General features: G+C 56.9%; 1 protein-coding gene across 6 annotated transcripts; it reads right to left on the reverse strand.

The window, feature by feature from the left end:
* Window positions 1-3002: 3002 nt before the first annotated feature.
* Window positions 3003-12652, reverse strand: SSH3 (slingshot protein phosphatase 3). Of its 6 annotated transcripts, XM_043972551.1 has the most exons (15): window positions 12384-12652; window positions 11716-11753; window positions 11203-11439; window positions 11040-11088; window positions 9265-9383; window positions 9110-9181; window positions 8603-8668; window positions 7744-7938; window positions 7536-7629; window positions 7030-7158; window positions 6890-6936; window positions 5550-5696; window positions 5042-5242; window positions 4671-4959; window positions 3003-4094 (listed from the first exon to the last, which is right to left on the reverse strand). In XM_043972551.1, the coding sequence occupies exons 1-15, from the start codon at window positions 12447-12449 to the stop codon at window positions 3852-3854; spliced, it is 1992 nt and encodes a 663-aa protein (XP_043828486.1). In that variant the 5' UTR covers window positions 12450-12652; the 3' UTR covers window positions 3003-3851. The 6 variants fall into 6 exon arrangements, with proteins under 6 accessions (XP_043828486.1, XP_043828487.1, XP_043828491.1 ...); XM_043972552.1 differs by lacking the exon at window positions 11040-11088 and having other exon boundaries at window positions 11203-11443; XM_043972556.1 differs by lacking the exons at window positions 11040-11088; window positions 11203-11439; window positions 11716-11753; window positions 12384-12652 and adding exons at window positions 9562-10067; window positions 10199-10218.
* Between the last annotated feature and the right edge of the window lie 794 nt (window positions 12653-13446).

Raw genomic sequence — 13446 nt, forward strand, 5'->3', positions numbered from 1 at the left:
CAGGAGGAGGAGGCTGGAGCTGCAGGGGATGGGTATGAAGATGGAAGGAAAATGGTGGGGACTCTACTAAGAGAGCTCACTAGATCTGAAGGCAGAGGTCGTAGATTTGAGTCCAGGCTCTGCCACTTATTACTTGTGGGACATTCCTCAAGTCAGTCTCCTTCTCTGTGACTCAAATGCCCACTAAGATAATTTCCAGTTATTATTGTTGTTGTTGTTAATAACAGTTGTTAAGAGGAGGCAGAGTGAGCTAGTGTATAAAGAAGGCAGAAAGCCTTGGGTTTAAGTCCTCTGTTCAGGACTTAATTTGGTTGTGCGTCCCTGGGCGAGTGACTTAGCTTCTCTGGTAAGTCTCTAAGAATCTAAGTTGCAGAGGTGTTGTCTTGCATTGGTAAAAAGGAGTTTCATCCTCTGGACATGTCCTCTGCTGTTGAAATCCCCGGCCAGACAGGCCCTATTCCCAACAGTGATAATAATAATACAGCTGACATTTCCACAAAGCTCCTCACACAGGTCCTTACCTCATTTACTCCTCACAGAGGACGCTACTGCGCCCAAGGGCTGTGAGGTAGTCCTGGCTAGCTCTGGGCCCTTCGGTCTGGAGCTAACCCTCCAGTCCACACGGGGCGCTGCAGCAGCTCCATTCTGGAGGGGACCCGTGGGTCTGCTCAGGGATGCGCCGCCGCCGCTTCCTGCTCCTCCTTCCCGGCCTCTGAGGAGACTCTGGCTGGCCGCTCCTCGAAGCCGGGCTCCCTGGCCCAGCCTAGTCCAAGTACTGGCTCCCCAGCACCTCAGCGGGGCTGCTATGGTAACGAAGCGGGCTCCCTTTGCGCCTGCGCCTTCCCCGAGGATCGGGAGTATGCTGGGAAATGAAGTTCGTGGGACTGTCCGCCGTGAGGTTCTGACACAAGATGGCGCTCACGAGCTTTGAAAGGCGCGGGAGTCAAAGGCGGGTTCGGGGGCGGGGCTCGCTGGAGCTCAACCCCTGGTGAGCGGAGCTTCGGGCTAGTTGCAGTCCAGAAGAGGCAAGGCGGCCACGGGGCGGAGTGAAGTGACTGGTCATTGGGGGTTATGAGGCCCAATTACGAGACAAACGCATCATTGTCCTCATTTAAAGGGGGACGGGGGGAGAGAAACTGAGGCCCGGAGAAGTTAGTGACGCGCCCGGAGGCACGGAGTTGTCCTAAGGAACACCATTTATGAACGGTGCATTATTATCTCAATTTTACAGAAGGGGAAACTGAGGCTCTGGAGAACTGGCTTGCCTGGCCTCCTGGCTCCTAATCTCATGCTCCCCCCACCCTCACCGGTGCCTCCCACCTCCAGTGTGCAGAAAGGTCAACTGAGGGTGGATAGCAGGACTTACGCTATTATCGCTGGGAGCTGTCCCGGAGTGGAGTGGACCGCCATGGGGTCCTTGGAATGCCTGCTCTGGTGGTCAGCATTTGTCCGTGTGAGTTGGCCTATTGGCTCACGAAGGTCCCTGCAAGTCAGTTCTCTCCTAGGGTCTGATGGGCAGTGAAGGGTTAATTAGAGAACTCTGTGGCCGAGCCAGCTCAGAATAACTCCCACTAATATCTGCTTTCCTTATACTGCAGGCAGAGAATAGTACAAATAGACCCATTTCACAGGGCACGAAACTGAGACTCTGTGAGGTTAAGGGACTATCCTCCCTTCGAAGGAAAGGCAGTGTCCAAAGCAGGGGCTCAAAGGCCAGTTTTTCAGCCCCCAGTCCAATGATTTTTCGAGGCTTTTCTACATCAGGCCTTAAACCCTTGAGTCTGTCTCCTGCAATGCCTGTTCCTGGTGTGGAGGGGAGCGTGAGCTTTACCAGGTTGCTGGGGCTTGGTGGGGTTCAAAAATGTGCCCAATCGGGGGGAGGGGGGACCACGGATTATATCAAGGCACTTTGGCAGTATAGAACTGGATAATTGGGGTGAAAGGTCTTTAGGAAGTACTCTACAAATGCAAGTTCAGGTGATCCTAGATCCAGAGCTTCATGGGGCATCAGAGGCCCCCTAGGCCAATCCCCTCATCCTACAGGGGAAACTGAGGCCCAAAGAGTTGAAGTGATTTGTTCAAATCCCATCAGGATCTGAATCCAGACCCTCTGATTCCCCGTACAACCATAGCTCATTCCATTGTATCCAGCTGCCTTGTTAAAACCCGTGAGCTGTTACTATTATTGCTTGTAATCATTAACCAGAAGAGTCTATGTGCCTTGTAAAATCTCATACAGATTGGCATAGTCTAATTCTGATAAGGGAGAATTTGAAGAGCTACAGGCTGTGCTTAAAAGAACCACCAGTTTCAATGTGCATTTCTCCTGAAAGCTCAAGAGGAGGGATCCTGTTAGAGGGGAGGTTTTCAGGCCTTCTGGGACCCTCAGGCAAGTTGCTTAGCCTTTGAGGAGCCTCAGTTTCCTCAGGTAAACAGGATCATGGACCTAGAGCTGGAAGAAACCCCTCATTTTACAGATGGGGAAACTGAGGCTCAGAAAGGGGAAGAAGTAGATTTCCCAAAGTGTCACCCAGAGGAGTAACCAGATTTGAACCCAGGTCCTCTGACCCCAAATCCAGGCTCTTCCCACTGAAGCACACTGTTGGTTTCAAAGACCCTTTTGACTAAGATGCTATCCCCGTCCTGAAGGAAGGAAAGAGAATACCGGCCTCCGAGTCTGTCATCCCACTCTCAGCCCTGATCCCTTTATCTGTATTGGCTATTTCCCAATCTGTATGTGGTTTTCCCCCCAGTAGCGTAAAAGCTCTTAGAGGGCAGGGCCTGCTATTTTTTTGGTTTTGTGTCCTCCCTGAATCTGGCATCATGCCTGGTACACAGTAAGCACTTAATAAATGCTTGCCAAATGAGTGGATGAAGCCAGTAAAGATGCAAGTGGAGACCAGGAGGCAAGAAAACCCAAACCAACCATCCAAAAAACTAAGACTGATAAAGCCAACTTAAGCACTTGAGTATGAAACTTTATATCATAAAATGGAAAATGATTTAATATGAAACTTTTTTATTCCTAAATAAAAAGCCATAGAATTAAAAGACCATAGAAAATACTGGCTAGCTAATGAGGAATGGAGGAGGGGAGGAGTGTGTGTGTGTGTGTGTGTGTGTGTGTGTGTGTGTGTGTGTTAAAGCTGCTCTGGCCTTGGCCCACGGTCTGGTGACCCAAGTCACAGCAGCCCAGAGGGGCTGGGGAGGCTAGGCTGGAGGGTGCAGGAGACAGCAATCCCAAACCCAGTCGGCCTTGGTAGACTTCTCCTTCTGACCTTGAACTACCTGCCCCTCCAAAGATGAAGAGTCCACAAAAAGAGACTCGAGTCAGTTGTGAAAGGCGGGCCTGAGGCTGACAGCAGCAGCTGGCCTGTGACTCAGCCCTTGGTCCCCCAGGATACCCGCCCTGAAATGCTCCAGCCAGTAAGGACACAAATTGTCCTGTGTCCTTTGGGGACTAGGGGATGAGGCCCCTGACCCTCTGAGATTCTGGCAGATAACCCTGGCTAAACTCTGGGGAGCCACAGAGAGGAGAGGGGGTGGCCTACTCCCCTTGGAAAGGAGGGAAAGACATGACTAGAGGCTTGGGGCACAGCAGGGAGTCTTAGGCCAAGGTCGGACCTTCATGGGATGAACTGAAAGCTGACAAAAATAGTCCCGTATGCTCTGTCCTGGCCCCCCTTCCCCTAGATGAACAGTGGAGAGGAGCATGAGGTCCTGGCCCTGGGGGAGATGTCAGTGTGCTGTCGGTGGCAGTCAGAGGGCTGTGGAACAGGGACAAAGGAGGTGAGGTGTGTGGGGGGTGAGGTCCCTCTGGTTGGTGACCTCGTCCTAGTGTCTAGAAGGGTTCAGGGCCTTCCTTCTTCTCCGCCACTATCCACACTGGCCTGTCTCGTCATCCTCCGGGCCCTGGGCTTAGGGACATCCACAGGCGCCCCCTGGCCCTGATCCTGGAAGGCCCGGCTCCGTCTGGCCACCAGGGCTGCACTGTGCAAGGCAGCCACAGACTTTCGGGAGAACAGGGTAGGCCGAGGTTCCCCTGGGTACCTCATGGCCTGAGAGAGAGGATTCTCTGGAGAGGAGACAAACACCTGGGAGCATACAGGAAGAGAAGGGGAAAGGACAAAAGTCACTGCCAAGAGAGGCCCCAGGCTGCCTCTCCTTGGCACGACGCCAAGCAGGCCAGGCCCAACCTCATCACCTCTCAGGAGCCAGCCCTGCCCCTCCCCAACACCCCTTCACCTCCCAGCAGTCTGTTCTCACCTCCACCAGCCCTTCAGCCCACACTGATCTTGGTAATGAGAGGGGAAGACATTGGCCTTTGCCCACCTAGGGCCCCAAGCTGTTCTCTAGTGGCTTCATGTGGGTGTCTGGTGCTGGCTGGCACCTTCCAGGTGGACCCCCAGCTCCAGAAACAAAGGGGTTACCCTTGGTAAGGCCTTTTTCTTTCCCTCCTTTTTGTCCCAACCTCTAATTTCATTGGCCTAGAGAACTCCCTGAGAGAAAACTCCCTCCATAGTTACAGACACTTGCTCCATAGGTGAGCGTTAGGCGTTGTGGCTTCCCCGGGCTGAGGCTGCCTCGCTATTCACCACACCCTGACGCCTCCAGCCTGAGGATGGTGCAATGATGGCACCGATATCCTGGAGGTGCCCCACTACCCTCACCTCAGGCAGATCACTGGTGTCAGGCTGACTCCCCAGGTCTGGGGGCTCCAGCAGACTGATGGACCTCATGATCCCCCGGAGGTTCATGCGAGGCCGGGGTCCCGGCCCCCCGAGGCCGGGCCCCTCTCTCGGTATTCCCTGTAGCTCTTCCCCTCCAGCAGCCTTCCAGTCCCTGTTGTCCCCTGGCTCCAGGGGGTGTGAGGGAGGCAACCAGGACACATCCTGAGCCAAAGCCTCCTCCAGGGAGGTCCTGCCTCCAGCCTTCTGCTCCCAAACCTGGCTCTGGCGGCTGGAAGGAAGAGGGAGTGGTGACTGTCCCCTTCCTGCTCTGTTCCCTGGCCACCCCCCTGGGCCACCCTAGTGCGCACTACCTGGCTGTGAGGATGCCTTGGTAGGTGTGCAGCTGCCGCAGGAAGCCAGGGTTGGGCCGGACAATGGGGCGCAGCTCCTGCACGTGGTGCAATGCCTGTTCCAGGCTCCAGTTGTACTGTTTCATGGCATAGGCCATGACGGTGGCGGCAGAGCGGCTCACCCCCATCTTGCAGTGTACCAGCACGCGGGAGCCTTGCGCCCTGTACAAGAAGGGACCCTCTTGGTCAGCCACCCCTAGTCTGACCCGGCTCCTTGGGCTGTGTCAGCTGACTTCTGGGGACATTGAGCCTGCCTGCCCACAGGCCAGAGGCCAGAAAGGCACCTGGGAGCAGGAGGCCAAGATGTTGGCCCTACACAGCAGAAGTGTGTCGCTGCTAAGAAAGGTGGGGCACCATGGACGGGACAGGGAGGGAGAAGAAGCACAAGGCGGGGGGCAGGGCTGAATCGGGGCAAGGAGAGGAGTGTGGCTGAACTGTGAGGGGCCTGGGAGGAGGGAGCCTGACCCACCGAGCTGCCTCGATGAAGCGGTGAGTCTCCTTCCAGTGAGGCAGAAGCTGCTCTGTCTCCTCGTCCCAGAGCCGGACATTGAGATAGGTAAAGAGCTCCGGGTAGAAGTTGTCGATCTCCCTGGCCACATTCAGGATGTGACTGACCCTGCCAAGGAGAAGCCAGGCTGTGTTTGGCTGGGCCTGAAGGAGCCTGGGCCTGGTCAGGGCAGGCCTGAGGGGCCTGAGGGAGCCTGGGCCCAGACAGGACAGGCCTGAGGGAGCCTGGGCATGAGGAAGCCTGGGCCTGGTCAGGGCAGGCCTGAGGGGCCTGAGGGAGCCTGGGCCCAGCCAGGACAGGCCTGAGGCCCAGCTCAGCTCCCTTGGAGAACTCAACTGGAAAATATTAGTGTCTGTTGAAAATGCCAGTGAAAAGATTCAGTGCGGCAAAGTTGCAGCGCACTCCCAGAAACAACCTGATGTCAGGAACAAAGGGCAGTGATCAAACCTGGGTTCACAGGACGCTGTTGTGTGGCGGTGGTGAGTGAGCTGGTCTACCAGGAACTCAGAGCCCCAAGCTCTAGTCACTGCTCGTAGGTTCTCTGGCCCAACCCCGCCCCCCCTTTACAGAAGAAGAAACTGAGGCATCTTGAGGGAAAGGATTTGCCCAAGGTCACCTAGGTCACAAGTGTGGGAGGCAGGACTGGAACCCAGGTCCTCTGAAACCCAAGCCAGTGTTCCTTCCTTTGTGCCACACTGAGTGACCTTGGTCAAGTGTCTTCCCTTTTGGGGGCCTCTCTTTCCACCTTTCTTTACAAAAAGGCTCCACTGGACCTCTGGTGGGTCTCATCCAGCTCCCACATTCCACAGCTGGTTCTAAAAGAGATCTGGCCTTTTTCAGAAAGTAATCTCGGCTCGGCGTTTTGCCTCACTCAGCTCTGTAACCATGCCAAGTGGTGGCTTTGATGGGGACTCACACCAGTAAATGGGTGATAAGTGGCTAGATGCCACTTGGGAAGGCGCCACCTTCTTTGGAGAGGGGGCAGCAAGAGAAATCTTTTTCTGCTGGAAAAAGGCAGTGCCAGGGGCCCTGACCCTGGGGGTCTGCAGAGTGTGACTAGGAATTGTAAGCAATGCCTGTTCTTCCTTTGCCTTGGGGAGGAGCACGAGTCAGAATGGCAAAAGGGCCACTGTGACTGTGATGGGGGCAGTGGGGGGGGGTCTGAATGGGCCCTGGGGAGGGAGGAGGCAAGGGGAAGGCGAGTCTCAAAAGGGGGAGAGCTTCAGGCCTCAGTCTCCTCTGTAAGATGAGGGATTGGCCCAGAAAACCGCCAAGGTCCCCCTCAGCCCTTTGATGCTTACTGGTTTCTCCGCAGTTCGTCCAGGTTGGCTGCATTCCACTCGGAGCCCTGGGGAAAGGGTAGTGGTGGCTAGCCCCCTTCCTCCCCATGTTGCCGCCCAACCCAGCATTCCTCACCAGTGCCAGTGAGTGGCAAGCTCACCAGGTACAGGTGGGGGAAGATGTGCGAGGCCCGATCCTGCTGGGCCATGAGCACCAACATCTGGTTATCGATGAAGTCTCGGTATTCGTGCAGGGGGCAGCCCAGGCGGCCCTCGAGGGCCTGGCGAATCTGGAGAAGGGGGTCAAGGGAGATACAAGAGATTAGTGCAGGCGGATGAAGGCCTGCTGCCCACTCCCCAGGCCTGTCCAGGATGTGGCGGCGGCCTGGGAGCAGGCCAGGCCCCAGGTCAGAGAGTCACAGGACTCAAGTTGTCAGCCCTTCACAGCGATTGGGGGCCATGGCCAAACCCCAGAGACACAGCCTGGAAGCTCACATGTTGTCAGGGCAGGAGGGGGGCTGAGGCCTTTTTGGGTAAAGGCACCTGAGGAAAGTTGTTGCTTCAGAGGAAACTTCCCAGGGAAGCCTGGGATCTCCCCAGCTGGCAGCGGGCCAGCTCTGGTCTGGACTCTCAGACCGCCCTTTACCTCCCGTCTGGCTCCCCCTACCTCTTTGGAAGTGACGTTTTCCAGGTCACTGGTGTCCAACACATGCCACAGCTCATCACGGATGAGTTGCTCCATCCGTTCTTGCTCGGAGTGCCTAAGGGTGGAGCCCATCCGACCAATGTCCCCAGTTCCAGCTCTCCCCTTGTCTCCTCCAAGCCCAGTGGCCACATTCCCCCTTCCTGCCCCTCCCCCCACCAAGAGCACTGACCCACTAGAGTCCGCACTGGGCAGCTGAGACCGGAGGGACTCCAGGTCAGCCATGGCCATCCACTCATTGAGGCAGCTCTGGTCAGAGGTGATTCGGTCCTGGTAGTAGCCAGTCCAGGCCAGGGCACTGCCTCCGGGTACCAGCCCATTGCCCAGAGCCATCTCACATGCCTGGTGCAACACCTGGAGGGTAGCCCTGAGTGGGAGGAGTGCAGGCAGGAAGTGACTCAGCATTATTAAGCACCTACTATGCGCTACAAAGAAAGGCAAAGGGCAGTCCCTGCCCTCAGGGAGCTCCCAGTCTAAATATGTCCAAATAAGCTCTAGACAAGAATTGAGAGAGGGGCTGGGGAGGGCTTCCTGGAGGAGGTGGGATTTTAGGTGGGACTCGAAGGAAGCCAGGGAGGTCAGTAGAAAGAAGGGACAAGGGAGAGCCTTCCAGCCATGGGGGATGGAGATTGTCTGTGGAAGAGCCAGGAGCCCGGGGTCACTCATTCCCTGCATTCATGTCAGGGACTGGAAAGGGAGGAGGGGTACAGGGAGGAGGGGCTTTGAAGAAGCAGAGGATCTTATACTGGATCCTGGAGGTGATAGGGAACCATTGGAATTTCTAGAGCAGGGGGTGACATGGTGAGAGCTGGGCTCAGGACAGCCACTGTCAAGGCCGAATGGAGGACGGAATGGAGTGGGGAGGACCCTGAGGCAGGCTGAGCTGCCCCATTTCCCACCTCGGCTCTCAGTGACATCTTTGGGCTTTCGTAACTCCTCCGGGGAATGTCCAAGGAAGCTGTGGCTGCTTTGACACCATTAGGCCGGGCCTCCCCTTCCCCCACTCCCACCCCCCCACTTCTCCTTCTCACCACATGGTCTGTATGGAGATAGGCTTGAAGATTCGTGCTTGACCCCCAGATGTCACAGTGAAGCCCCTAGAGAAGGAGGGGGAGACCACGCCCTCAGGAGTGGGCAGTGCAAGCTGGGAGATTCCCAGGCTCCAGTCAGGGCAACCTAAACGGGCACAGTCTTTCCCCTCTTGGGGCCTCAGTTTCCCTAAATAAAATAAGGGGGTTGGACTAGGTCATCTCTTATATCTCTTCCAAGTGTACAAGGATGAGTCATTCAGCTCATAAACACAAGTACATTCCTCAAAGGTTTCAGACTTTCTACAGAGCCACCTCCCTAGCCATGATCTCACCAGCTCTTATCCCAACTGCCCTCTGAGACAGGCAGGACAAGTGTGTTATCTCTGTTGGACAGATGGGGAAACTGAGGTCCAGAGAACTCTGGTGCTTTCCCCACCCAAATCCCAAAGCACTGATAGTCCAAACAGCCTTCTTCCCCTCCCACTAATGTCGTCTCTTTTTCCTCACCCATCACCATCCAGGTAAACTTGTGTGTCACTCCAGAGGGGTAGGACCAGGCCCAAGGTGCAGCTGGGGGAACTGGAGGGACAGAGGGAAAGACAGCTGGCTTCTCCTTGCCCTTCCTGTCTCCCCAGTGTCCCCATTTCCAGCAGTGCCCCTACCTGCTCTGGGGGAAGTCTACCCCTAGAAGGACAGTCTCATCCTGGCTCAGTAGCTCTGATGTGGACACCACAAGCAGGTACCTGAGCCATTGAGGTCGGGTGGTCTCCAGTTGTACTGCCTGGGAAAGAAAGCATGTGATTCAGAGATGTCATCCCAAGTACAGTCTCTAAATACATATCCAGGGGATGGGGGTGGTGGTGCTGAAGGTAGGGTGGAGGTCGGGGAGGAGTTGGACCTGTGATTTCTTGATGGAACTCCCAGATGTAGGCAAATCCCTCTATCATGCATGTGGGTACCTTCTCTGTGCTTAGTCTTAGAATTGCCTGGGACACTAAGTGAAGTGACTTGTCCAGGGTCATCCTTGCAGCCAGTGTGTGTCAGAGGCAGGAGCTGAACCCAGGTTTTCCTGGCTCTGAAGCCAGCTCTCTATGCACTAAGCAATGCTCCCTCTCAAACACATCTATTCACCGTACTATGACCTCTCCCAGTTCAGTAGAACAAACATTTCCTGAGCTCCCGTTGAGGATTTAGTGGGTGGGGTAGGACAGAGGGAGGGGAGTGATGTTCTCCCAGTGCACTCTCTCAGTGGGCACGTAAGACAGAGACGCTGATACCAAGAGAATTAGACAGAATATGGAAAGTACTAATAGAGAGGAAGAGAGGGAGAAGTTACATCTTGTTGGGAAATCAGAGGCTTCCCAGAGGAGGTGACGTCTGAGCCAGGCATTCAGAGATGGGGAGAATTTTACGAGCCAGGAGAGTTTTCCCAATGCATGCACTGGCCTCTGTGGGACGATCAAGGCTGAGCAGGGGGACATCAAAGGACCAGGGATCACACACAGCTCTAGCGCTGCAGAGACCTTAGAGAGCATCTAGTCTAGCCCTCCTCATACTGCAGAAGAGGAAGAGGTCTAGAGGTATTAAAGGACTTACAGAGAGGTAGGAGCATAGATCTGGAGATGGCAGGGCCTTAAAAGCCATCTAGTCTAACTCCTTTATTTTACAAAGGTGGGCCCGGGGATTGTGAGGGACTTGCGCCAGATCACACAGGTATAAGCATCAGAGACAGGATTTGAACCCAGCTTATCTGGAACAGAGGGTTCCTGTAAGAGAGAAGAGGCTGGAAAGGGAAGCAAGGCTAGTGGGGCGAGGACCTTGAATGCCAAGGTGAACTTTCCTAAAATTTGTATTTAGTGAGAGGGTTATTAAAAATGGTGCTGCGGGGGGCGGCTAGGTGGCGCAGTAGATAGAGCACTGGTCCTGGATTCAGGAGGACCTGAGTTCAAATCCTAGCTGTGTGACCCTGGGCAAGTCACTTAACCCCAATTGCCTCACAAAAAAAAAAAAAAACAAAAAAAAACGGTGCTGCAGAGAGGCTGGCCAGACTGGAGGCGGAGTTTGGGGGAGGGCTTAGGGGCTGGGCTCTCACTAGGCAGACAGCGGAGGAAATGGAAAGGAGGAACCCAAATCCTCTGGGAGACCTAGGCCTGATGGGACTTGGGCATTGGCTGGTTAATGGAGAGGGAGCAAGAAAAACCAAACGCCTGAGGTTTGGAATGTCATGGACTGGGAGAAAGGCAGTGTAGAAATCGGCGGAATCAGAAGGAGCAGATGTCGGTGGCAAGATGCTGAGTTCAGTTTGAGACATGCTGCATTTGAGATGGTGTCAGGGCATCCTGGTGGAGATGGTTCTGACAGAGGCAGTGAGACAGAGGGAGGTCGGGATCCTCCTCCTGGAAGGGAGAGTTGAAGCCCTGGAAGGAGATGGACTTGCCCGAGGGAGAGAGGATGGAGAAAGGAGGGCACAAGGATGAGGACAGAGCCTTTGGGGGAGGCAGGAGGAAGAGGAGACAGAGAAGGCACCATCAGAGAGGGAGGAGAAGAACCAGAAATAAATGGTGTCTTTTCCTTCCCTTTCCCTCAGGCCAACCTCTTACCAGCTGGATATTGTCCTGGGCCCTGAGCAGGTCCACCATGAGGTGCAGGTGCCTCCTCTGCTCTTGCTTCCCAGAGCCCGAGGACACTTGAGTCCCCCGGCCATTTCCATCGGGTTGGTCCGAGGAAGGCTCCTCGTCTTCTGGGTCATCCTCGTCATCTGACCTGTCCTGATCCCCAGGGCTGGGCTCCCCTCTGTCTTGGAGCCCCAGGACAGCCCCGTGCAGCACCGCAAAGCTCTGCCTGGCCAGGAACGGAGGGAGATTGCTTACTCCCGGAAGATCTCAAAGCCCTTAACCCCAACATCATCTGTTTCCCCTAGGAAGGGCCATTTCACCCTCCCTTCCTATCCACCGAGCTGAGTTATTGGAGCAGAGAGACCGGGTCCTATGATGGGGCAAAGGATCTAAGCAGCCCACAACTCAGCCCTCTGATCTCACCGGACACCCAGCTAACCTGGGGAGACAAAGGTGGGGCAGCCCATGCCTGGGTTGTGGGGAAGGGGGCTTCCTCACCTGCGCTGCAGCCGGCTCCTCCTGCTCAGCCCTTCATCCTGCCAGGGAAGCAGCCCCACGGGGGCAGTATGAGGGGCTCTGGCAGCCCTTCCCCTCCCTTGCCCTTCCCTGGCACTGCAGGCCTAACAGGTTGTTCCTTCTTGGGAGCCAGGCCCAGAGGAGTGGGGCGAGGCCTTCCACCAGAGTGGAGGATCTGAAGCTAAAGCTGGAAGGCACCTTGGAGACCATCGGAACCAACCATTTCTTTTTCCTGGGCCCACACAGGGTGGGGGATGGGCGAGGTTAAGGTTTGTGGAGCGGAGCTTCCCCCTTCTCCCTTTCACCTCCGCCCCCACCCTAGGCTCCAGGGGCCAGGGCAGAGAGATTCCTGCCTCCAAACAGCCCAGCATGGCTCCCCATGCCACCCGGCAGACTCCCGGGAGTTCTGTCCTGTGGCCCATCCCTCCACCCCTGGCCAGGCCACCAGCTGTCTGCAGGGTAGGTACCGCGGGGGCATCCCCGGGGCCCACTTCTCGTACGGGCTGGGGGAGGTCCAGGGGCCCTGGCAGACCTCCGCTTGGCCGGGGGTGCCCGGGGAGATGGGCACTGCCCAGTGCGCGTTCCGGCAGGCCCAGAGAGCGAGAGGGCAGACTGCTGCGTGGGCAGGGACGGGGCAGAGGCGGACTCACCGCGGGGCCCACGGGGGTGGAGTGGCCACTGCCCGAGGGGGATCGGCTCACTGTGACCAGGGCCATGCACGCGTGCGCGGCTGGACGGAGGGCTCCAGCCGCAGCCCCCTCCCACAGACCCGATCCGAACCGACTGGACCAGCCCAGCCCAGCCCAGCCCAGGCCTGGCCAGGCCAGACCAGGAAGGAGAGCAATGAGCGGAGCCGGGCCGAGCCACTCCGGCCTGGCACCTCCTTGGGGGCGGCCCTTAAAGGGCCAGCCGCCCCGCCCGCTCGGCCTCCTCAGGCTCTCCGCGCTGCTAGCGCCGCAGCCGCCCCTCCCCTCCCTCTCCGGCTCCCTTTGACGAGGCCCCGCCCCCTGAGGCGGGGCCAGCCGAATTCCCCCCTCCCCCTTCTCCCTTTCCAGGTGATTGGGGCCGGGGCTGCCAGGTTCGTCTCCGTAGGGCGCTCTGGTCCTGCGGCACGCGCAGCTTCTGACTGAGCCCAATGACGACAGCCGGCTCTGCTCCCCCAGCACAGGCCGGGCCCCAGCCTCAACCTCCCACCTGTGACATCGATGGCAGCTTGGGACCAATGAGAAGAAAATGTTCCTGGCGGGGGGCCTGGGCTCCCAACCCCGGCCACTGACTAGGTGCCGGCTGACCCAGGCGAGTCGTAAGCTCTCTCAGCCTCAAGTCCCTCGCTGGCCCCTAAGGCCCCAGCAGCTGGACATCTGGGAACCCAGCACGCTAGGGGAAGCCCCTGGGGCCGAGAGGAATGGGGCTGGCCAACTGTGCACGGAACCCCCATCCTCTCTGGAACCGGGTTGCTGTCCGGGCTAGAATGTAGCGCCAGGAGCTGCTCACAGTCAGGACCTGACCCCAAGGGTCTCCCCGGGGCCCGCTTTCCAGGCCTTTCTTTTGGTAGTGAGTCATCCAATTACACCTGTGTGTAGGCTGAGCTTAGGGAGGGCTGGGGCCAGGACACCCGAAACCCTGTCGGCCACCACCCTGGCCCTGTACACAGCGGGCACCTGTCAATAGGGGAGGGAAGAGAGGGCAGAGAGGAGATGGGGGAGGGGGAAG

This window comes from Dromiciops gliroides, chromosome 6, assembly GCF_019393635.1.
Source record: "Dromiciops gliroides isolate mDroGli1 chromosome 6, mDroGli1.pri, whole genome shotgun sequence".
NCBI classification, from domain to species: domain Eukaryota; kingdom Metazoa; phylum Chordata; class Mammalia; order Microbiotheria; family Microbiotheriidae; genus Dromiciops; species Dromiciops gliroides.

What these genes read in the sequence shown, in the direction of transcription:
- SSH3 (XM_043972551.1), bottom strand. Translation starts at nt 12,449, where the DNA reads ATGGCCCTGGTCACAGTGAGCCGATCCCCCTCGGGCAGTGGCCACTCC. An exon ending in AGGAGCCGGCTGCAGCGCAG is followed by an intron (nt 11,440 to 11,715) that starts GTGAGGAAGCCC and finishes CTGGCCAGGCAG; the next exon opens with AGCTTTGCGGTGCTGCACGG. An exon ending in GTTTACCTGGATGGTGATGG is followed by an intron (nt 8,669 to 9,109) that starts GTGAGGAAAAAG and finishes CTCCTTCTCTAG; the next exon opens with GGGCTTCACTGTGACATCTG.